We start from the raw sequence: 25,182 nt of genomic DNA, 5'->3' as shown, positions 1-25,182 counted from the left end.
GAGGGGGACTGTCGTGGAGGTAACTAATACCCCTGTCACACGGGCACTTTCAATCGCGATTGAAGTGAATCGCGATCGAGTTTTCGAGCGCGCTCGACGCACTGCCGCTGCTACACGGTCCGTTTCAATCGCGATCGAAAAGTTGCACCGGTTGCACTCGTGTACGCTAGATGGCGCTAACATTGTACTTGCGGCCGGCGTCTGGTAAATTCTCGCGGTCGTAGGTATACGTAACTATGTAAATGTTACCTCACGCTTATTTGTGTCAAGTTATTTGACACAGTTTGTGGCGTTCGTTGAATTTGTCACCTTCTGTGGCAATACTGAGCGGGGACGAGAGTATCGCCGCTTTCTTTCGATCGCTCTTGGAAGCCTCGTTCGCGCTTGAGAAACCAGGATTGAGTTCGAGCGGGATCGAGCTCGATCGCGATTGAAACTGCCTTGTAGCATGCGCCCGATCCGGATTGAGCTCGATCCGGATCGACTCAATCGCGATTGAAAGTGCCCGTGTGACAGGGGTATAAGCAACCCGAAAAACATGGCGCTGTTCTCAGCAGCAGCGAACCAAGTTAAAAGAAGAGATGGAGTTTGATTTTTTTAAAGACGATAGTCTTTCTTGGGCTACTTCAACCCAGAAATTTTGGTCTGTCTCTATGTCTGTCCGTCTGTCTGTCTGTGACCCGATTCAGCCACCCGGCCAAACTGAAACAAGGCCTGCGCAATAGTCTTATATAGTCACAGCTAAATGTGCCCGTCTAAGTCCGGTGTAATGTTCATACTTGTCAACATTGTTGAAGAAGAACAAGACATTACGCAAATGTAAGACAACAAATAAATACAGGAGTGATATTTGCAGTGTTCCTTTATAAAAAATCACACATGCTTGATTTCTTCGAAATTAAATACTTAATCAACTGCAGAAAAAAAATTCACTCCGCCGTCGCCTGCTGTCGCCCGCGCCACTATAGCTTCTGGCGCCATTTTAAGAAATCAACCGGCAACACTTACGAAAGGTTCCACTAGATAGATTCCACGCTCTGCTTGCAACGCACATGGAGTAGAGAAACGCGGTTCTATAAACGTTGAAGTAGGGCGCCTCGATTCACGCGCGTCTTCACAGTACGGCAGCGTTGGCATCGGGACACCCGGTTTGGAGCAGTGGAACGCGGGAAATTTAAAATGATTTCAGCAAACCTTTAGCGTCTTTACCTTGGGAGGAGCGCGACGCAAGAGGAACAACATGAGGTGAGCGGGAAAGCGAATGGAGGCATTTACTTGACAAAAGTCGATAAAGACTATCGTCTTTTGACGACATTTGCAACGAAAGGAGCAGATACGCGGCCAATTTTTTTTTACAGGGAGACGAAGCAGTCGCACAAGAGAATATGTGGGCCAACAAACCACGTGCCTTTGTCGGAATTCCTCGCCTAAAATCGAAATACAGCGATAAGGTTTTTTTTCTTCAGTTTTGTTTCCTACCCTACGCAGTACTTCCTAAACGGACAGCACAGTCACCCTACATAAAGACTGACTTCGCTAAATTTGAAAAGAGTACATGACACCGCGGCAGCTTGAACATGTGTAATAAAGTAGGGCTAGTTTATTAAATCTGTTAGTGTTCACACTGGTGTAACATAGGTTTTAGCTCTGGGTGGGATATTCATCAGGGTGAACAGTAGGCGCGTAAAGAATAATCAGTCATGCTGGTTCCCTCTACAGGCAAATTACGGAAGGTTTCTCAAGGGTTGTCCCCTATGAGCAGGTTAAGGCATGTGGGACATAAGTGTAACCTTTGTTTCATGGCAAAGATGGGAAAAGTGGGGCAGTTGGTGAAAGCCCCCAGGGACGACCCTTACGTTCCTTATTGATTCACTGGCTGCATTCGTCTGAACGAACAAATGAACACGGTAGCGACACAATTCAGGCGAACAGGGAATCGAGCTTACCTGCTGAGCCGGCGCTCTCCAAGTGTCTTGAGCGGAACCCTATCGGAAACGTACGCGTTGAATCCGGCCCTGGAGAACTCCTTGTAAGCCGTCTCATTCTCAGCGCCAGACAAGTAGACTCCCGCACCATTCTGGCCCCAATGAGGAATGAACCTTGCGAAGATCTCGGCCTCGTCCGGGTCATCCACGTGCTCGAGCAGCGGGCTCTCATGGCCGGTGTAGGGCGGTGCATATTAAGTTTAGAAGAAACCAGCTGAACATGGAAACAGGGGACTAAATGTTAACAAAAACTGGCAGGGACAATGCTGGACTAGCAACTGAACGTTTATTACAGAGGTCAAACGTATATACGGGTTGTGAATGCTTATCACATATGCAGATATACATAACTTGCTGCGTCACACATGTCCCTTCAAGGCCGAAAAACGATATCGCGCAAATGGTTCCTTGTCGCCCGATGAACTAAGTATTGGCACATGCCTGCCTAATGTACAACTTTTCCTTTTCGGTCAGCTGTATACTGACGGGCTGCTCACGCACTCGCTGGCTTTTGCGTCTGTCATAATGGCCCGGATCGTTTCGTCTGCAGGCTTATGCATCTCTCCCAAAGTGGACCGCGTTAGCATGCGCTAGAACCCGGGGTAACTGGCTTCTCGAACTCGGCGTTTGTAGCGTGAGCTGTCCTGTGCTCCTCAGTTCGAGCGCGGACACACGTTTACTGTTTTCTTGGCATTTCTTGCGAGCTCCTCACGTGGCACAAGCCCGAAGGACGCAGGGTGCTTCTCCCGAGCCACACGTTCACGTGCTCTCGGTATTTTCTTTTGTATTCTTTATGCGCATAATTGTTAGAACGCCACCTCACCAAGCTCAAGGTTAAGAGCTCTGCTGTTAAAAGCGCAAAAAAACTAACAGTAAAAGCAGTCGATCCCAAATTCCGGAAACAGAAACAGAGTGCAGTTTTGTGTTTATATCTCTTCTCGTTCTTTGTTTTCTCTTGATGCCCAGCAAAACCAAGGTGCCAACAAATTCAGCCCCGCTTCTCAAGACGAATGGGAGGCCACCACAAGTGAAACTAAACAGAACATCGTGTTTAGCTCCAGGCACCCCGCAGGCAGCTCGGGGAGCGTGTTCGCAGTTTGCGGCGTCTGCCGTCGCGTTCCCCGCCGGACTCGTGTCCCGGCGTCCAGACTCCAGATGAGGTAGACTTCTGACGGGAGCGCGGCTACTGGAAGATATTCAAAGCCACCATCGAAATACGCCCCTTCTCATAGCTGTAGCAGGAATCATTAGAGTCAGTGAGTACCACGACGCGCCGCTTCCTCCATCTTCACCGGCCCGGCCACCGCCATCTCTTCCGCCCATAGACCCTGACGGCCGTCTCTACTGTCGCCGCCGTCACCTCGTTCCCACCTCGCTTGACTACGCTCACAGCACGCGCCCTTATTCTCAGGTACTCAGCTACATCATCGAAACTTATTCTGTCGGCATAGCTTCGACTCCTCAGGGTGGCCCTGCCCATTTCAGGGAGTTTTAGATGCTCCGTCTGGCACACCTCGTGCGCCTCCTCCAAATCCTGGCAAGTGTTGTGTACGCCCATCTGGAGCCGCTTCTTGGTCGATGAAGTCAGAGGGAGACCCGTGGCCGATTTATACGTGCTGTGGATGGGTAAACTGAGCTTTTCCTTTTCATTGTTCTTCAGCCCCAAATACGGGATGCCGTACATCATCCTAAACTCGTTATCGAGGCCTTTATCAGCGTCAGCGTGCCCTGCTCCTTTACTTGCAACCTTCTTCACCATGCAGATGGGTGACCTGCTCGACCACTTGCTGCAGCTTTTGGACGGTCCTTTCCCAACCCCGTCCTTTTGCAGCACGAGTGCCATGGCATTCATAGTGTGGACTATGGGTATTTTAGCGCCATTTTTATTTCTATCTGTGTCGTACATCTGTTCTATCTTGTTCATTGTTTTTAATGCGTAGAATTCTTTGCCGAGTACCCCCACGGTCCTGCATTTCCCCAAAAATGCAGACATTGCAGAAGTTCCACCTGTAACCTCTATAATAGCGTAAATAGAGATAACTGGTCGCACAAAATTTTGAAAAACTAAAAAATAAGAGGAATGCAAAAAAAAATTTCCGGAAAACGGCGAAACGTGTAACGGCCTACATTTCCACAATCATTCAGATTTCGAGAAAGTTCCACCTCTAATAGTTATCATAGCGTCAATGGAATTAATTAGTTGCACTGAATTTTGAAAAAGAAAAAAAAAGAAAAAAGTCAAATAAAAAAAACTGGCGAACCGTGCAACGCCCTGCATTCCACAATAATGCAGATTTCGGCAAAGTTCCAAATCTAATCGTTATAATGGCGTAAATGGAGACAATCGGTCAAACAAAATTTTGAAAAACTAAAAAATAAGAAAAATATAAAATAATTACGGAAAATATCAAAACATTTAACGCGTGGCATTTGCCCAATAAAAAAAGAATTCCTTTCACAGTCCGGCATGTACCATTCTTTATTTTCGTCTCAACTAAATTAGGGGGCACTAATCTGGGGAAAAGTGCACACCGTTACTTGTACTTTGGAGGAAACGTGTCGCGATTTAGCTAAATGTGGTTTCGTCGAACGGTTAATACTAGCGTTTTGGAAGCATTCGGCCGCACTCCAGTGCAGGACAAGGACCTTCTTTTCTTTTGATTGAGACGTCGTCACGCCGATCTCGGTTACACGTGGCTGGCAAGAACGTTTGTCTGGCAAAAGAGGCACTTACGCAGCTATTGTTTAATAAGAACAAAATAGGTTGTTATACTTTTTCTGCTCAGAAATTCACGAAGTACATTCAAATCAATAAAATACAGAAAGGAAAACCCCGACATTATCACGTTTAGTTGCTTCAAAGAGCAGCTGCACATTTATAAAGCAGCTGCTCTAGCCCATAGCTTGCCGTTGCACTTGAGTTTAGTTCAAAAATTGCGACAAATGTTCTCACACGCACACAGACTTCGCTCTTTAAGCAATATTCTTAACGTGAGAAGTTGTTCATGCTGCCGTAAAAAACTAAGCACCGATACAATGTTCTGTATGTATGTAAGTAGGATAACCTATCTTTTTCTTCTTCTGTAGCGCGAGTGCTGCGACGCTATATCCTCTTGCACTCTAAGACACCGTGTGGTTCAGCTCCACCACACTGCGCTTGAGCGTCCTATCCATGCCGCCAACAAAGCAAATTCGGCAGATGCAAAGAGCACTCATACGATTTGAATGAATAACGTAATCTGCGCTTTCGCAGCATGATCGGTGTGCTCGCATTGTGTGATGCCACAGCGCGGACGGAACTCTTGAGTCAACTTATGTGCTCGAAATCTTCATTCGGTGAAATTTTATTGTTAGCTGTATGTGTTGGTAAATCGAACGCATTGTGGTGAAGGTGAACCATAGCATTGTTTTTTTGTTGATTGAAAAGCGTGAGATTTGCAAACACACGTGCGAAAATAACGTGGCATGAATCATAAAATGTGAAAGTATGCGAAAGACTACTAAATACCGAAACTCAGACCCACAATCACGGACTTCCCGGTCACTTTGGAGGTGCACGTAACCCATTCAATGCTCATTGGAGAGAACCTCTCTTGTCAAAAGCGGATATTCCTACAGCCGAGCCTTAGGTAGATTTTTCGTGTTTCGGTCAGAAAACTTGCGAGCGCCAATATCACTTCTTCGGATGGCTTTCAGGGAATATTTCGGACGGCGTCTATCACTTCTAAGCACGCGCACATGACCGGTTGCCGGTTTATGCGTGCGCAGGTTTGTAGCGGAGAATAGTGGGGGGGAGGAGGAGAGCCTTGCCCGCGCAGCCATAGGTTTCATGCCCGTACTGACGGATGGAATGTTCGTTGTGCTGGTGCGAGGTTTCGCTTGGCTGAGACGTGAAATGACGTCATTCTTTAAAGTTATTACGACAGTTGCGGCAGCAGTCTGAACCCGGCCTTAAACAAACAGTAAGATGCTTTCGACGCGGGAGGGACAAAGGCAGTTCCATCTTTATCCACAAGAACAAAGCTTGGATCCTTAAGAGGTTCATTTAGCTAATTGGCTAGGAAGTATGCTGCATCGCAAATTACGATAAACGTGTTTTGTTTCGTGCATTCCGTGGACTGCGTCCAGCTTTGCAGGTCATCCATCTTCGCAGAGGAAGGGCACTAATATTTTTGTCTGCGTTCCAACGACTTCCGGAAAGCTGATTATGTCAAGGTGATGCCGTGATGGTTACTGGCTGGCCAAGCGGCGCACCTGAATGGATCAGGGAGAACGGCGTCAAGCTCGCTCCCGCAATAAGTACACGTCATTTCGCGGGCCCTGCAGGACCTTAGAAAGAAACGGCCGTACCCTGCACGAGACATCGGTAGCGGTGCTTCGCTTTTAAACGCTGTCGAACCGCATCGGCCATGGTTGAATGAGCGCAGTGGCCTTGGACGTAGGCGACGACCTTCAGCGTCATTGACCTCATATCCGAAGGCGAGACACCAAACGAAAATCGTCAGACAGTTCCCGATATTCATCTCGCCAATTGTATGGTGCGGATCGATCGATCGATCGATCGATCCGTCAGTCAGTCAGTCAGTCAGTCAGTCAGTCAGTCAGTCAGTCAGTCTGTCTGTCTGTCTGTCTGTCTACCTATCTATCTACCTATAAATCAATCAATCAAGTAACAAATAAATAAATCAATTAATCAATTAATTATTTGTCAAAAATTTAGCAAACCAATCAGGTATCTATAAATCAGCCAATAATAACGTTGTAATTTTTATTTATTTGTTTATTAATAAAATTGCTTTTGGAATTAGACAATAATCGATTATTAATTAAGTGTTGCAATAATTAAATAATTGTTATTTATTTGGACGATTATTGAAACAATCATTTAATAATGATAATGATAAATTATTCAATTAATTAATATTTCAGTAGTTCAGTCAGTCAATCAAAAAAACAATCAATCAACGTATCTAAAAGCATCCAGGCGCAGCCGAATCCATTTTTAGGCTTACCGAGAGAAACAAATTGCCGCGTATCTGCTCCTTTCGTTGCAAATGTCAGCAAAAGACGATAGTCGACTGGCGCCCCTGCCAAGTAAACGCCTCCCTTGTCTTTCCGGCTCTCCTTTCATGCTCTTCATCTTCAGTACCGTTACTCCCAAGATAACACGCTAGAGGTTTGCTCAAGTCAGCTTAAATTTACCGTGTTCGTGTGCACGACGCCGGTTGCCTCGATGCCAGCGCTGCCATACTGCGGAGACGCGCGTGAGTCGAAGCACCCTACCACAACGTTTATGGAACCACGTTGCCCTGCTCCACGAGCATTTCAAGCGGAACGTGAACACCATCTAGTGGAAGCTTTCGTTGTTGTTGGCGTTTGGTTTCTTAACAGCCGCCAGGAGCTTATAGTAGCGTGGGCAACAGCGGGCAACGGTTTTCTGCAGTTGATGTAGTATTTCAGTTGCTATGGCAAAAACCAATCATCCGTGAATTTTTTTAATAAGGCAACTCTGAAAATATTTCTTCTATATTGATTTTCTCCCTTATGTTTGCGTAATTTATTGTTTTTGTTAATCATGTAGACAAGTATGAACATTAACACCGAACTTAGATGTTTAGCTTTGACTGTGGGTATATAAGACTAATGCGTGGCTTCTGTTTTACTTTCGCCGGGTGGCTGATGAATCGAGTCACAGAACCAAAAAAAAAAAAAAAAACGTAGAATGGCCATAGAGCACCTGGCTGAGCATGCCTTTATGTACGGACATAGCCGTTAGTACTGAGTAGAACTGATGTGTGTGAACTGTTGTGGCTTTTATGTTGACTCCCACGAGTGAACTCTGGTGTCTGGACCTTGTTCCATGGATATGAATGTAAAGAGCCTTTGGTGCGGTGGACCTTTTTTTGTGAATTTATGGGATGTTCACTTCGTTTCCTCTGTAGCACATTGCGTATACCCTGTGCCCTGTCGACCCGTGTAGTAGCTAACTACAGCGGTTCCTATCTGTAACTAGTTTTAATAAATTATCTTTTCCACAGACAGAAAAACAGACAGACAGACCAAAATTTCTGCGCTTAAGTAGCCCAAGAAAGACTATCGTCTTTAAAAACAATCCACACTGAAATGCAGCATGCATCAGCAGTCAACAAAAAAATCTTTGCGAATAAACACTGACCTCGACTAGTGGCATTAAGTAGAAACTACGATTTTGATCCACCACAAAAAATCTCCTGCCTTAACTGACGAGCTCAGCTTTCCATTTCTTAGTTTGCAAGACAAGCTTCAAACTGGTGGTCTAGTTGACATGACACCCTTTTAGAATATGCCACAATACTCCTGTAGGGAGGAGCCCGCATTTGTCATAATTCTCATCAACCGCGCATGCGCACTGAGCGAAGAACAGTTTGAGCGACCGCTTCCTCATCATTCCGCGCAGGCATAATCTGAGGGTTGTTCGTGCATTTGCTGTTGGCGCATATGTTTAGAGTGGGTGGCCTTTGCCTGCAATGTGAGCATTTTGGAGTGCCTGTTAGCCCACCCACGTACTTTCGGGTGTGCTGCGTTGGAATAGCGCCTGTTCGTGCTCGACGAAAGAGTAGTAGTGTCAGGAGACGGGCGAATCATCCTGTGGGGCAGGTGAGTGTGGTTATTCGATTTCGGATGCCTAGTAAATATAGGCTGCGAGTGTCATGCATATATCTCTGCGGTGCTCATCTGACTCATATAAGTTCGCCATGGCATTGTGATTCCTGTATCCTGAAGAGCAGCTCAGACTGAAGAATAGGCCTCCGCATTCCCCTCTGCCCCCTTCCGGATCAGATTATGGGGTTTAACGCGTCGGAGCTACACCTAGGAAATGAGGCGCGCCGCAGTAAAGGGCTCCTCATTAATTTTGATCCCCTTGGGATCTTTAACCTGCGGCGGCGCCGGAATACTGACACAGGGGTGTTTTCGCTTTTCGCCTTCATCTGAAAAGCAGCAACCGTGGCCAGGATCGAGCCAGCGTCCTTTGGCTGAGCAGCCTTAGCCACAGAGCCACCGCGGCGGGTTTCGCGTCATTCCGTTTCCCGTGTAGGTAAGAGTGCGGCATTTTATGTATACACCTGGCGTCATCTACTGGTTCGTTTTGAACAATTTTGCTGTGCTGTTGAGCAACTGCTGAAAGGAGCTCGTTGAGCACGAGGTCGCGGGTTCGATTCCCGGCCACGGCGGCCGCTTTTCTGATGGAGGCGAAAAGCAACAACGCCCGTGTGTACGAGATTTCGGCGCACGATAAAGATCCCCAGGTGGTCAAAATTAATCCGTAGCCCTCCACTACAGCGCGCCTCATCGCCTGCGTTGCGTCGGCGCGTTAAACCCTACAATCAATTAAAGGAGCTCGTTCAGAATCCTTAGAATTTATACATAGTGTGTTTGGCTCCTTGCACCAACCGCATGACTCGTTCGCTCTTGTGGATAGTTGTGTGTGTTTGCCCCAACATTGACGCATTTCTTTCGTAGGCTGTTTTTCCATGTGATCTCCGCGAACTGTCCTTGTTTTTGTGTGGGTTATTTTCTTTTGCTTTAAGAGAAAAAAAATCAGTCCAGTGGTTTAAGAGGGTTTAAGGGTTCTGACGCTAATGAGGGTTCTGACGCTAAAGACCTGTCTCCGAGTCGCGGCAAATGCAATATTTCTCTTGCCAAATCCCGTAAAATTAATTATACATAATGTCCTTTTGGATGACTTTCGCGCATTCTTTTTGTATATAAGTGTGGTTTAGCAGGTGTCTGATAGGTTTACATGTGGGGATAAGCATATCATGGCGTTCGATTATCAATGTGCGTCGCACGCGACGTGCCGTAGTTGTGCTATACATGGAAATAAACGTCAACTCTGCTTCAACTTCAGCGCTTCAACTGTAGTACGAAGACTATGATACTTGGCTGTACTATTGCCTCATGTGCAAAGCATGTCGAAATACATATGGTCATTTCAGAGATAACGACGTGTTTGGGTTGACATCAAAACTGCCGAACTATGTTTATTCGCCGACCTATATTCAGGTTTTCTACTTGTATAAGCCGCTATAGAAAATAAATTACTGCCATTGGCTTTCATGCCTTTATTTCCTTTTTACGTCACCTGTGAGTTGCTTGTTTGTTTATTCTACACCACATCACGAAAAGTAGCGCCTGAAGTAGCACCTTTCTACAGTATAGGAGGAGTGTCGTCTTTGGATTCTATTATTTGTCAGGTTTTATTGAAGGCTTATTCACCGGTTTTCAATGTGTGTCTGTCTGTCTGTCACAGCGTTGCGTGCGTATTAACATTCCCTTTTTCGCGCACCCTTCTGTTCATTGTCTGTTTTTCATTTTGTTACAATAATTTCTTTATTATTTCAGATATGATTGACGGCTGGTAAGCCACTCTTCAATAATTTTTGAACTACCTGTGTAAGGGACTTCTTTTGCTGGTGAAGAAGACGAGGAACGCAGTGACATTCATTAAGAGAATCCTCGCCGTCACAACCACCCTCATCATCACTAGAAACCAATGCCCGTCCATTTATTCAGAGCGTTCCGGGTGACGAGCCCTCTCAGAATATTTCTGTGGTGTTTACCTTACGACACTAACCGTTTATGCGAGAAATAAACGGTTGTCGCCCACTTCAGCGCACCCTCCTAATGTTCAGCCTGGCTGTTTACTGTCCCATAAGTAACGGCCAAGCCAATGGCCTTTAGGTTTTTCAAGCGCAGCCGTTCCAGCGTCGCTCGCCTCTTTATCGCCTTGACAATCGCCGGAGGGATCGTGATATTTCTGCAAACTCACAGTATAACAGTGAAGAATTTGCCCTTGTGGGGGATCTTTGTACAGAAGCACAATGCCGTCGTTACCCTCGGTGACAAGTCAGCTGCAGGGGCTGCTAAAGGCGTCGTGGTCATTGGCGCCGACGCACCGCCCTACACCGGCCACGAGAGCCCGCTGCTCGAGGACGTGGATGATCCGGATGAGGCCGAGTTCTTCGCAAGGTTCATCCCTCACTGGGGCCAGAATGGTGCGGGAGTCTACTTGTCTGGCGCCGAGAATGAGACGGCTTACAAGGAGTTCTCCAGGGCCGGATTCAACGCATACGTTTCCGATAGGGTTCCGCTCAACAGGACGCTTGGAGAGCGGCGGCTCAGCAGGTAAGCTCGATTCGCTATTCGCCTTAATTGTGTCGCCACCATGTTCATTTGTTCGTTCACAGAAATGCAGCCAGTGAATCAATAAGGAACTTAAGGGTTATCCCTGGGGGCTTTCACCAACCGCCCCCCCCCTTTCCCATCTTTGCCATGAAACAAAGGTCCCAGGTCCCAGGTCCCACATGCCTTAATCTGCTCATAGGGGACAACCCTTGAGAAACCTTCTGTAATTGGCCTCTGGAGGGAACCAGCATGACCGGTTCTTCTTTACCCGCCCACTGTTCGCCCTATCCTCACTTCCCTCTTCCTGAAACGCGTTTAGCATAGGAGTGCCAGATGTTGGGGGAAGGGTGGCTGGCTTGAGTGGGATGGGTTCAAATCCTGACCACTAAAGTGCTTATGCGACAGGCGTATATGTATAGGTTCCTAGATATAAAAATATGACCACCTCCCCCTCACCCCCCTCGTAGTGTTATAACCCTCCAGATCTAATACCTCGGTTACAGCTGTGTGAACACGAACAGATTTAATAAACTAGCTTCGCTTTACTACACATGTTCAAGCTGTCGGGGTGTCATGCACTGTGTTTCAATTTTAGCGAAATCAGTCTTTCAATGGTGTGACTCTGTTGTCCTTTTAGGAAGTACTTCATAGGGTTGGAGACGCAACGGACAAACAAATCATACCGCTGTATCGCGATTTTAGGCGGTTAAGTCCGTCAAGAAAGGCACGTGGTTTGGCCACACTGATTCTCTTTTGGAACTGCTTCGTCTTTCTACAAAAGTAAAAAGAAAAATTCCAGGTCTTCGTTACCTAGCTCGTTGCTCCGCCAATTTTTTCAGCTTGCTTAGTTACCTCCGCGACAGCCCCCTCTCCCATTTCTTGTGCAGTTGCCTGAATGTGAATTACGACGTCGAGAAGCTCCCCACCGTGTCCGTGGTGATCATATACTGCGATGAAATCTTCTCGGTGATTCTGAGAACCATGTACAGCGTGATAAAGCGCTCCCCGCGTCGCCTCCTGAGGGAAATCATCCTCGTCGACGACCACAGTCAGATAGGTGAGTGCATTACATTAGACTACATGTAGCACTGGAATCGGTGACAGCATTGCTTACTGTAGTAACAGTAATAGTTGCAAGGTATTTGCTGAAAGGCTATATATAACTTATCGCGTTTTGGTGCAGGCATAGTGCAGCATGTGGGATTCCGATAAAAAATGGCTCAGGTTTGATACTCCTCAACCCAGTTATCACGAGAGAAAGCAAATACTATTCACACATTTCTTCTTGCGTAAGTTTGTTTTGCTTGAGATTTCATAACCTACCGTCTATCTATATCGACTGCATGAATGGATTCATCTTTTCGCTTGCAATGAAGGGCACACCCAGGTAACCCAGACGGCGCGCCATAGATGGCGCAACTGAGGAACCAGGAGGCGGCAATACCGCGCTTTCCTGTTCGTGCATCCCATGTTTTTCTCTTCGTTTTTGTAAACTCAGTCAGGAGAGTATCAGTCGTTAAACCCTCGCCTAGTCACGTGATGCCCTTGCGCTGAACCGCAAGAACAGGCGGCCGATCGGCCGCTGGGCGATAATGCGCAGGCGATGCACCCTTTTCACCCTCGACTAGTCCCGCGGTACCGCAGCGGGGAAGCGGCGACCAAGCTAAGGCATAACAAAGAAAGGCGCGCATTGCACATCGGTGGCTGAAGATCAATGCGACGCCATGAATGACTTTGAAAGATGTAGCGTAGTCGAAGAGCTTTTGCTCTAATAAGGCGTCGACGCACCGGCTGGTGCGTGCATGTTTAAGTGTGCTGCGTCGTTACATATTGAGATGCATGCCATGCCTGCGTTCTGTGAGAAATAAAATGTGGACAGCTGCATCATTAGCACACCCATGGTGTTGAAGCAACTGCACTAGTTATCTAAATGCGACGAACTCATTGCGTCTTGCAAATCATTGCCCGCCGTACATTTGAACCAGCCGTGGGAGAACACATAAGCAACCGTGTACATGTGCCATTATTACGTCCGGATCACTCCTGGGCCCGGATTGTCGTCGCAGCTCCTCCGCGGTCACGCTATCTAGGTACTGCAGTTACGCCGCGTAACGCACCCAAACAGCGCCCCGCTACGTCCCGGACCCCAACAGAGGATTCGAAAGGATACCCGCTTGTCCCTCGGTTCATCCTCCCACCCGAAAGTTAATAGGGTACTTGAACATGATGTTTATACATGCAGAACCGTTCGAAACTCCTGGAACTGCTGGCACTAGTAATAAATGTCCCCATTATTCAGCGCAAAAAAACTAAACGTACGTTTGAGGCAAAATATGTGCACTCAACCAGCAGTTCCCGCGTTCATGTAGTTATTAGTGCTCATTGGGTTGGTTTTTACGATAGTAAGCGTGGAAAAAGTGGCCGCGGAAGAGAAACAAAATCGACGTATTCAAAATGGCGCTGAAAGGCAGCACGTGCAAGATGTTGTTGTTGTAAAATTTATTATAAATAGGACGGCACTAGGCCTGTTGCGGTGGGAGGGGGAAAAGGGAAGGGGGTTACGTGCGTCGCGCTATGGAGGCTTCACACGCAAATGTCCACAGTGAGAGTAGAATTCTCTTGTGGTCGTGTGTTGGCCGGATCCAGTCCTCGTATGTTGATACAGATGGCGGGCGATGTTTGTCACGTGCGTCCTTCAGTCCTTCACAGTCCCACACCAGGTGACGCATGTTGGCCGGCTGGGCGGCCAAGCACACACTACACTGGGGCGGCGAGAAAGGTGGCGGGTTCGGCTGCTTGGAGTACTTCTGTGCGTGGTTCCACCTTGCCACCACGTCCTCCGTGACGGCAAAGCCACTTCGCGCTTTCACCACGAACACTTGGGCGCCCCGGGGAAGACCCTTAGGTAGGGGATCCTCAAGGGGTGGTACGTGGGTCAGGAGCTCTTTGGACCTTTCAAGCTTGTTCCTTCTTCGCTTCTCTTCAGGGCTATGACTCAGGGCTTTGAGAGGAGTGAGCTCAAGCTGCGAGTGGTGGGGAGAGCGAGCCTCACTGGCCAGCTTGTGCACAGTCTCATTGCCCGTTGTCCAGAGTGTCCGGGTACCCAGAAGACCCTGACATCAATATTTTTGTTCCGTTGTAGTTCGCGGCAAGTCTGCTTTATGGCATATTCCGTGGAGGTCACTCGCGGGGGTCCAACCAGGTTTTTGAGTGCCGTAGCACTGTCCGTTAAAACCCTGATCTGTCGTACTTGCTTGGTGCCAACTGTAGACAAGAATTCAAGCACCCAGAGGAGGCTAAGGTGAATGGCTCGGAGTTCGAGTTCTGTGGTTGAGGGGGTCTCTTCTAGAAGGAACCTTTCTGAGCGGTGGGCCCCGTCCTCTCTTCTCGCTGCCATAGCTGCGATTCGGGTCTCGGGGTCCCATGAGCAGTCTGTATGGATGCGTAGCTCCTCCGGGTCAGGTTTATGTGCGTTAAGGGCCTGTGCTATTGTTTTTCGCTGCTGGGCGTATTTCTGTACGTTTGTCTTGCGCGATAGTGGCTTGAGATCTGTTATTTGGATGTCTTGCCACGGAGGAATGTGGGGTGGAACATCTTCTAGTACGGCTTGCATCTGAGGGTCTTGATGTAGTAGGAGCCGCTGTCCTTGGAGAGTGTTCTGACGGCGGTCAGCCGCACCTTTCCGTCGATCGTTTATTAGCTCCCGCAAAGGTGGGAGTCGCGCATAACGGTACAGTTCGTCGATGCGCGTGTGCCGTGGCAGGCCGGTCACTACTCGCAGAGCAGCTCTATACATCGTTTCGAGCTTTTCAGTTTGTGCTTTCGTCAGGCGGTAGCACAGAGCACCATACGTGGCGCGTGAGACGAGCACGGCCTGAACTAGAGTGCGGGCTACCTCCGACGTGGCTCCTCCAAATTTGCTTGCGAGTCGTTTGATCAGGTGGAGGAGTTTTTTCCATGTAGGCGCCAGTTGTCTTAACCATTCGGTTGCACCTCCCCGCTCCGCGATGGGTATACCGAGGATCCTGATCCAGCCTGCGTCTGGTCGCTTGAGTGGTCTCCCCTCTAGCGAAAGGGATACCTTGGCTCGTTCTTCAGGAGTGCCTCCGATCAGGATATACTGTGTCTTCTCGACCGACAGCTGCATGCCGGTATGCTCGAGGTATCGCTCCAGGGCGGAGAGTGCCTCCTGCAGTGCGGCCACAGCCAACTCCATCTTTTTGTGGTCAGGGGCTTCAGTCCAGATGGTAATATCATCTGCGTACAGAGTAAAATGCACACCTGGAATTTTTGAGAGTTCTTGGGTGAGCCCACGCATAACCACATTGAAGAGCAAGGGCGAGAGAATCGACCCCTGTGGAACCCCAACGCAGTTCGTGAAGCTGGTTGGTTCTGTATGCCCAGAGCGAATCTCAAAGGTTCGATTTGCAAGGAAGCTTCTGATGAAGTTTAACATCCTCTTGCCGGGATACGCCTCATGAAGTTCCCGTAGAAGGGCCTGGTGAGTCACGGAATCAAACGCTTTCTTGAGGTCCACCGCAACGAGAATGCTCGGCTGGGAAAACCGGCGAGGGCTCAAGATTCTCCTTAAAAGAAAGAGGCTATCATGAGTGCAAAGATTTGGACGGAATCCAGTCTGATTTGGGTGAAAGTATTCTGACACTTCTTCCAGGTAGTGATTGAGCCTGTTTGTGCACATTCGTTCTATGAGTTTGCACACTGTGGAAGTCAAGGAAATCGGACGTAGATTAGGAGTCTCAGTGGGACGCTTACCCGACTTCGGTATTGGCGCCACTACGGCGTGTTTCATTGAAGGGGGCAGTTCACCAGTAATCCAAATTGCATTGATGTCGTCAAGTAGGGCTTCCTTTTGAGCTGCGGGTAGGTTACGGAGCATTGTCCATGTGACCCCGTCTTTACCTGGGGCACTTTGGATCCGCACCTGTTCTAGGGCGGTGTAAAGTTCGGCGAGGGTGAAGGGCGTTTCCATCTCGTTCTTTTCATCGACTGGCTCATTCTCGTATATATCGGGTGATGGAGGTTGTACGGGCTGTGGGAAAAATACGTTCGCTGCCTGTTTTTCAAACTCCTTCTGGGAGATCCCCTGAGTGAGGAGCACTGTTTCGACGACACCTTGCGTTTTACGTTTGTCACTGAGGGCGTGAAATGTACTCCAGAGTCTGCGGAGTCCCGTGTCCTTTCCGAAGGACGCACAGTGCTCCTCCCACCGTTGCCGAGTTAACTGTTTCGTGTGCCTTCTAATTTGAGCCGTTTTGTGTCTTATGCGGAGGAGGTCTTTGTATGCCTTGCCCCCTTGATTGTATTGGACTTGAAGTTGTTCTCGCGTTGCCCATAAGTTGAGTAGGTGCTTGTCTGGCGAGGGGGTCTCCACGTCCACAGTGACCGTAGTCGCTGCCGCCTTTGCTGCGTCGAGGATTCGAGTGACGAGGGAGCTCTCGTGAGCCTCCTCGACAAGCTCACGGAACTTATTCCAGTCTATGCAGGTCACTTGTCGGCGTTTCTCTCGAACGAGGCCACGAAGTTCCAGCCAAATTGGGTAGTGATCGCTGCTCCAGGGATCGCTATTGCAGCGCCACTGGCGAATCGTATTTTCAGTCGCCCACGTTAGGTCAGGGATAGTGTTTCTTTGCCTTGAGTGAAGGGCGATGCGGGTTGGGTAGTCCAAGTCGTTAATGAGGTAAAGGTCGGCTTCATTTGCTTCGTCCTCGAGGTTCTGGCCACGAACCGTAGTGTTCTTATACCCCCAGGTGGTGCTCGCAGCATTGAAGTCTCCCCCTATTACAATTTCGTCGTTTGGAAACAAGGTCCTAATTTTGCTCATCCACTCGAAGCTGACTCGGCACCGCCGCCCAGTATCAGGGCGGACGTAGACGGAGATAATCAGCAACGTGCGCCCCTGCGCTATTCGAGTGCGCACGGCCACCACTTCTATAAATTCGGTACAGAACTCTTTCGTGTCTATTTGACAGTGCCTGACATCATTTCGGACATAGACCCCTGCCTGTGCGATAATTTCCTTTCTGCCTTCAACTGGTTCGTGTACAATGCTTGGAGTGAAGTACCCTTTGTATCCACACAATCCTGGCCCTGTGCCACGCGTCTCCTGCAGGAGTATTGCGTAGGGTTTCTCTTCAGCTGTACGTAATCTTTCACTGAGTTCGGCAGCGTTAGCTTGGAGGCTTCTGCAGTTCCACTGTAACAGTTGGATATTATTCGAAGCCATGCTGAATGGAAGAGGCTGTGGAAGCAGGGCCTGTTGGCGGGGTCAGTTGAGTGAGTTGGCAATATTCGGCCATCAATGTGGGTAGTTGCGTGCGTAGTGTTTTAATCACTATCTCCTCGATTTCACTCTTGACGCCGGAAGCATCTGGGGTAGCTTGAGTTACGGGTGTGGATAGCCTTATGGACGCCGGTGACTGGGACTGACGCCGCCGCTGTGCTAGCAGTGTTTGCCTGCGCCGCCGCTGTTCTTCAGCCTGGCGTTGCCGTTGGCATGCCTCTTCCTTTTCAGCTTCTTCATTGTCTCGTAGTTCTAACTTTAGGCAGTCGAGCTCACGCTGGAGGTCCTGTATGCGCTGACGAAGCTCAGCCGATGTTGCTTTCTTCTTCTTTGACTTGACACTGTCGTTCTTTGTGGCACCTATGTCAGGTTGGTTACCACGAGGCGGCGCTTTGAAGCTAACGGTCTTGACCGGGCCGGGGCTGACGCCTCTGACGGCAGTATCAGCAGTTGCGGGTGCAGGCAACGGGGGAAATTCGTTGAGGTCGTTCAGTTGTGTGTTTATGGTGCGCTTGCGGGAACGGCTGCGTGACTTCCTTTTGACTCGTTCCTTGTTACGCTGCAGTCTTCGTTCCCGTTCTGGGCACTTCAGGTCAGTGGCGAGATGACCAACCTCTTTGCACAACGTGCAGAATGTAGCAGAGGGCACACAAGCACCCTCTGCGTGGGTCCCTCCGCAAGTCTTGCACACGCCCTCATTGGGGCAGTGGCGTTGCAGGTGTCCAACACGGTGGCATCTGTAGCACACCAGCGTTCGGGGTATGTACGGCGCCACTTTGCACAGTTCCTTGTAATTTCTCACTATTTTTGGCGCATGAGTAGTGTCAAAAGTCACAAGGGCGAAATGACTACGTCCCATTCGCTTAACATCCAATATGGTAGCAGTTTCACAGGTTAGATGTTGTTTGAGCTCGACGTCCGTGTCGCTGGGATCAACCTGGATAACACCGCGGGAGGTACCTCGGGGATGAAGTAGCTGGGCTTCAATTTCGAAGGGAGAGCCATTCAGTTGAATATGAGTAAGCTGACTTACTCGTTCAGCATGTATCTTGTCATAAAGGGTAACGGTTATGGCGTTACTCCTCACATCGAGTTTGGTTGAAACGTACGCGTTCAAGTCAGCTTGCGACGAGAGTTGGTCAAGCACGTCACTGAGAACCTTGCGAGGAATATCTTTCATCGACTTCTGCCCTCGAGGGCGGAGAAGAACAAAATACCTTTCTTTCGTGAGTCGTTCAGCAGCAGCGGCCGATCGCTTCGGTGGAGCTCGGCGAGACCGCCGAGAACGCTTCGTTGTCCAATTTTCTTGGTCGTCGTCGTTGTCACTTTCGCAGGTCGCATAGGCCGCTTCATCGTCATCTACCTGATGTTTCCGCTTCTTGGCGTCCGTTGAGGCAGTCCTCCGTGGATGGAGAGCGTCGGTCTCCATGGCCGAGGCCATGCCGGCCGGCGCGGCGGCCGTAGTCGACGTTAGGCCTAACCGGACTCCGCTAAGCCTGTGTTCACAATAGAACGTCGTAACTCGGGCAGATTCAACGCTAGCGAAACCAACTTTTCAACAGAGGTTCCCAAACCTCTTAGAAGCAATTACGTAGCATTTAAAGGCCCTACCGTGGCGCGTTCAGTCAGTGGGGATAACAAAAACGGAGCTCTGCGTACCCACGTCTGGACTCGAGGCCCCCTGGTGGCCAAGCCCCACCGAGGGAGAGAAAGCAAGCACAAAAACAACAGAACTCCCGCTCGTGTTGTTCTAGGCAGGACAAGAAACAAAAAATAAGAAAAAAATATGCAAGCTGCCTGAGGAGAAGGCGCGCGAGCACAGCGAAGGCAGGAAAATTGAAGTGCATTGAACAACTCTCTGTTCAATTCACCGAGAAAGGAGAGAGACGGAGAGGTGATGAGTGTAGCAGTAAGCGGAGAATGACGCCACAGCCCCTACGGCGAATCACTGCTCTGCAGTTCCGACAGATTTCACGTTGAATGGAACTGCTTTAATTTTCTTTTCTGCTTGTGTTCTGGACACTGCTTTTTGAAAAGGGCACAAGCTAAGCTCGTTCATTACGAAGCAGAGGGAGCAGGAAAATTATCTATAGGGAGGGAAGGAAAATGCACCTTTATTTATCTGGGTAGAAGTTTGTAATTTGCTGTATGGTATTTTTTTTTCTTCACGTCTTTCAGCTACCCGTTTTCCTAAGAACTAAAACCCGTGTTATACAAAGCTACAATATAAACTATTTTCATTTTATAAAGTTGAATTTGGTTTGAAAGCGTTCAGCTGAACTTTCACGCCTGCGGACGTGCTAATTCCATCAAATGCTGCTGAAGTTCAAGTGACGTTGTCTGATTGATATCGAAACAGACGAGATGGCCGGCGGGCGCATGGAGCGCTTCGTGAAGAGGCACTTCCGGCCGGGCTTCGTGAAGCTCATCGTGCTTCCGGTTCGCGGAGGCCTGATCCGGGCCCGGCTCACGGGAGCCAAGGTTGCGTCCGGAAACGTCCTCGTCTTCCTCGACGCCCACTGCGAGGCCGCCGACGGCTGGTGAGACTGCAGAAGCGCCCTGATTTCTCTCCTTGTTGACCATCTTGTGATTTTTAACGTGCGCCGAAATCTCACACATATGGGAGTTTTTGCTCTTGGCCTCCATCACAAAGCGGTTGCCACGGCCGCAATATTATGAGTTCTTGATTGGCCCGTTTTTATCATTTTTTTCGTTGGTGTTTCCGTTGTTCTTTTTAGGACTTCTTTATTTTTGTATTCCATTTGTGGGGCAAGTGTATAAATTATTTTATTTCATTATTTTTACAGTTTCTTAACATTTCATTCAAACAATTTTCTAAATATACGTTATCAAAACAATTTAATGATATGACTCTACAAATTCTGCATACTGGTAAATATGCCGTAATCGCAATATTTATTTGCGTTTCCGTCGTTCAGTTCAGTGCTTTTGTATTTTCTTCCGTGGTTTGGAGCAGGGATAAGGGTTGTGTTAGGATGTATATATTTTATGTTGCTTTTTCAGTAAAATATTTTATTCCTTCTATTTGTCTATTTCTTGTTTTTTGTCTGTTAAAGCAATTGCCTGCACTTACGCTGTCACAATAATTAAATACATTTACTCCGGCAATTATGAATTTTTGTACGAACGAAGGGCGTTGCACTGCTGGAGCCGTGTGTGCATGTGTGTTTGGGGAGGACGTACTTGGCAAAGAATGCTACACTTTAAAAATGCGTGCATATCTGCCAGCAAAACATCGCAGCATATGCTTCGCACTATAAACCATTTTCTCTAAGAGCCGGGAAAGCAGGAATATACTCGCAAACCAGTTCCCTCGGCGCTCCGCACGCGTTTCGTTACTGGTGAACCAGCGCTGGCTGTGTGCGGTAGGCTGTTAAACTTGCTCGGCGTGGTGTGCTCCTGGGCGTAGTTGTGCAGTGTTTGTCACCGTCTGCTCAGTTTTGGGGGAGCTTTGAACTTTTTTGGCCTATGCTGCCATGCCTTTCAATGCGCAAACTTCGCTCTGCAGGCACTGTGAAGTTGTAGGTTGTGGTAACAACCAGAGAAAACAAATCACGGAGTGCATATGCGCTGGACATGGATGGCGAAAATACATTGCGGTTGCGACATGTCTTTGCTACTTCGGTTACTTGATTGATGCTTGATTGTGGGGTTTAACGCGCCGACGCAACGCAGGCGATGAGGCGCGCCGTAGTGGAGGGCTCCGGATTAATTTTGACCACCTGGGGATCTTTATCGTGCGCCGAAATCTCGTACACACGGGCGTTTTTGCTTTTCGCCTCCATCAGAAAAGCGGCCGCCGCAGCCGGGAATCGAACCCGCGACCTCGTGCTCAGCAGCGCAACGCCTTAGCCACTGAGCCACCGCGGCGGGTACTACTTCGGTTACCTGTGGGCTCCGAGTTGAGATGTCGATCAACAAAGGCTTCGTACCAAGGACAAACTCTCGAGCCAGATCGATGCACTTGGGCGGCAGCGTACGGTGCAAAATCCATTGTTCCCACACAAAGCTGCGACAAGGGCGAAAAACTGTGGCTCCAATCCATGCTGTAAAGGTGGTTAGACTTCGCAGCTGTAAACGACACCCACAAGGATTACCCATGCGACATCACTCGATTTCTCACATGTGGCTCTCCAAAGAGTGAAACCAGAGACAAGTGAAGTGTATTTAACCACACTTTGTATTTCTGCACAACGACATTCACGACTGCTTTATGTTCTCCTCCTACTGGCGTCTCTACATACTGTGGTCTACCCAGTGTAGCCTGGAATGAACTGGAGAAGGTGCTATACCGGTCTCCCTTTTTATATATGAAAACGTGGTGAGTTAGCTTATGCGGTTAGCTTATTACGGTTAGCTTATGCAACCGTAATCTTTACCGGTGCGGCCAGCCCCTCTGGGTAGGTATTCACGACTGGTTCATGTTCTTCTTCTGGCTGGTCTTCTGCCGTCTTTACTTACCGTGGTCTACCGAAGGTAGCCTGGAATGAACTGAAGGAGACGCTATAGCTGTGTTCCGTCTTATGTATGAAAAGTTGGTGACGTCACTACGCGATTTCTATGCTGTTGGGTACTTCTGCACTCGTAGTAGCTTACGCAACCGTAATCTTTACCAATATAAACGGTCCTTCTGCTGTCAGTGAGTATGTGGACGCCTTCTTAATGATGATAGGTTTCTGCTGACATCGCTGCAACTATTTGCTTGGGTGGTAGAGGTATGGTATACCGGTCTCCCTTTTTATAAATGAAAGCCTGGTGACGTCACTACGTGATGTCTGTGCTGTTGGGTACTTTTGCACTCGCAGTAGCTTTCGCAACCATAATCTTTACCGGCATTGCCCAGTCCTCTGGGTAGGTATGTGCCTGCCATGTTAATGATGATAATTTTCTGCTGACAACACCACGAAAATTTGCTTGGATGGTGAAGGTATACTGCTTCGCAGTAAAATCTTGACCCCCTTAAAAGCTAGAAGTAACTATATGCTTAACAATGTTATGTTGTAATCACTTCTGTTTTCTTTTAACCAATTTCAAATCGCGTACATTGCTTAGTCATTACAGCCGGTTAGCCTTAAACAATCCCCTTTTTATCCGATCGAACGTTTAAAAATTACAGCGTCTTATTCACCTTTTTAGGCAAACAAGTCAAACTCAAAAATACGAATGGAAAAATTTCTCCATCGTACACTGCTGGTAGATCCAAGGAAAACCAGGCAGCACAATGTGGAAACCCAGCTCGAGATATGCGAACGTTTTATTTCCGAAATAGTTCCACCGGGACGCAAGCGAAAAAAGACAAGTTTCTCACCCTTGCGCGTTTTCACGGAATCTTGGGCACTAGAATTACAAGGCAGCCATTGCTGTCGGCTTAAAGCACTTATAGTACAAGTGAAAGGTCGACAAACATCGGCTCCGAGCGAGAGTGCGCATGCGATGCGCGGAGTTAGGCCAATCACAATCACAACCTTCCTTGGAAGAGTAGTTTACTGGTTGTGCAGTCGTGTTTTTTTTTTTTTGCCAGTCAATTTGTACTCAGCAACAGTCATGAGTCCAGTTCAGAAGTACCATATTGTATTGAGATGCCAACGGGGCGCTCATCGCCTCGACGATTGGCCATCGCGAGCGCGGGACAGCGAGACATACGCTGTGCTTTCCCCGCGTTCGCCTTCCGCGCTTCCGTAGACATGACTAATAAGTGAATATCAAGAGCAGGAAGCCATTAAAAAACGTGTTTACTCCCCAATACTGATTGTCACGTCAGTAGGTGCCATACCAGTAGCGTTCGCGTCGCGGAACTGCCGAGTGCGCCTGGCACCACCACCACCGGCTGCTCCCAAATGCCGGGGTCGTCGCCATCGCCTACGCTAGCAAAAAATTAGGACCTCAAATCAATTGTTTTGTTTTTTCACAGGTGCTAAAAGCAAAACAGAACACACAAACGAGCACTGCAACTGCTAACTTCCGCCAAACCACAACACCTAACTGAGGAACGCACAGACCCCGAACAGAGGCACGCAGCGAACGGATCACTTAAAGGGATCCTGCAACACTTTTTCAACTTTTTTTCACACTCTTAACTGCTTACAGAACGTAGTAATTAACCAACACATTCATAACATATATTACGGTGTCGCAAAGTACCTCGGCCAAACATTGGTGCTTTGTACCCAGACTCTGTACCCAGACTTACTCAAAAGAATGCTTTCTCTTACCTGGTGTTGGCGTTCTTCGACCGCTGGAGTTTGATCATTGCAGCGGTCTAGCGGCTACTGGCCGGCTTTTCTTCAGTTACAGCAATGAATGCCTTTTATAGCTACTTTAAGAAGAAAGCCACGAAAGCAAAGCAGAAACGGAGTTCGTATTCGAAGGGAAGAGTAAGAGCGTTTATCGGAAGTGTTGCAGAGTCCCTTTAGCAGCCCAACATGGCGGTAGCAGCGGTCGCTTCATAAATGCAGCTGGCATCCATTTAAAAAATGCAGAACGGAGGCGCCCACGCCTCAAAAGAAGAATGGTGTATATAGGCTTCATTCCGGTAATGTATTTCGGCAATGTCCCTTCAAGGCACCACAGCAGCTTTTCGGGCAGGGCCACCTCACTATTTCTGTACTAGTTTAGTTTGCATGCATGAATAGGGGCATCAAGATAATTGTATTGCATTTTTCAGTTCAGATGATTGATTTTTGTAACGTGAGCTATTATAACGTGCAACTTTCCACTATCGAGGTTTGGGAGACCGCCTCGGCGAGCACCGTCCTGAACGACCAGCTTCGGCTGGCACATAGGGGTATCGATACCGCCCGCGCTCTGGGCATCTTAGACTGCAGGGCGCATCCTTAAAGCTTTAGTACAAGCCCATCTCTGGCCATCAATAAAAGTTTATTATCAGTATCTCTGTCTTTCTCTTTCTCTGCCGCCGATGAGTGGACGGTCGTGCCGAGCAGTGCAGGGTGCAACCGGAGCTCTAGTGTAGTAACAAATAGACACATGCTGCACTGCTTGCACAGGGTGCAGCCGGTGCGAGAAAAAAAGCTTCTGTGCATGTACCTGAACAGTACCGCTACATTGACGTTACTCTCTTTTGCACGGCAGGAAAAAACGTAACTCAGAACTTTCGCCAGCACTTAAGAGTCCAGCAAAACGTGCTCTAATGTGATTTCGTCGCGCTTTTTCTCATTTCATTTCTCCTCACAGGCTGGAACCAATTCTCGACATAATTCGGCAGAACCGTTCAACGATGGTGTGCCCCATCATCGACGCGATCCAAGGCGAGTCGCTGGAGTTCATGGGTTCCCCCGACGACATCTTTCAGATCGGGGGCTTCAACTGGAAAGGCGACTTCATATGGTTCTACGCACCCAAGGAGTGGCAAAATTCCCGCAAGAACCCCATCGAACCGGTGCTCTCACCGACCATGGCTGGCGGACTGTTCGCCGTCGACCGGAAGTACTTCTTCGAGATTGGTGCTTACGACGATGCCATGGAAGGCTGGGGTGGTGAGAACCTGGAAATATCTTTTCGGGTAAGCCTTACGACCAGGAAGTTAAGGAATGTTAAGGTGTGCGTTAAGGTATACGCAATGCCTAATGACCGCAATGGTACCGGAATCTTGGAAGAACGCGAACATCATCCTAATCCATAAGAAAGGCGACATGAAGGACTTGAAAAATTACAGGCCGATCAGCTTACTGTCAGTCGTCTACAAGGTATTTA

At 48.4% G+C, this 25,182-nt stretch overlaps 1 protein-coding gene across 2 annotated transcripts in view; it reads left to right on the top strand.

Annotated features, from left to right (window-relative positions):
* The first annotated feature begins 4,925 nt into the window (after positions 1 to 4,925).
* Positions 4,926 to 25,182, top strand: part of LOC144167773 (polypeptide N-acetylgalactosaminyltransferase 13-like) — a 39,280-nt gene continuing 19,023 nt past the window's right edge. The window contains exons 1-5 of one of the 2 annotated variants that reach the window (XM_077696953.1): positions 4,926 to 5,036; positions 10,368 to 11,150; positions 12,038 to 12,207; positions 19,811 to 19,991; positions 24,664 to 24,991. In XM_077696953.1, the coding sequence (XP_077553079.1) occupies positions 10,696 to 11,150; positions 12,038 to 12,207; positions 19,811 to 19,991; positions 24,664 to 24,991 (1,134 nt within the window). In that variant the 5' untranslated portion in view covers positions 4,926 to 5,036; positions 10,368 to 10,695. Of the gene's footprint in view, positions 5,037 to 8,419; positions 8,622 to 10,367; positions 11,151 to 12,037; positions 12,208 to 19,810; positions 19,992 to 24,663; positions 24,992 to 25,182 lie in introns of those variants that run through there. The other variant, XM_077696954.1, reaches the window with a different exon arrangement.

This window comes from Haemaphysalis longicornis, unplaced genomic scaffold (genome assembly GCF_048455015.1).
Source record: "Haemaphysalis longicornis isolate Haplotype H1 unplaced genomic scaffold, Haemaphysalis longicornis Haplotype H1 scaffold_2, whole genome shotgun sequence".
In the NCBI taxonomy this organism is placed as follows: domain Eukaryota; kingdom Metazoa; phylum Arthropoda; class Arachnida; order Ixodida; family Ixodidae; genus Haemaphysalis; species Haemaphysalis longicornis.
The sequence above is the reverse complement of the archived record's forward strand: the minus strand, read 5'-3'. Positions and strand labels throughout refer to the sequence as shown.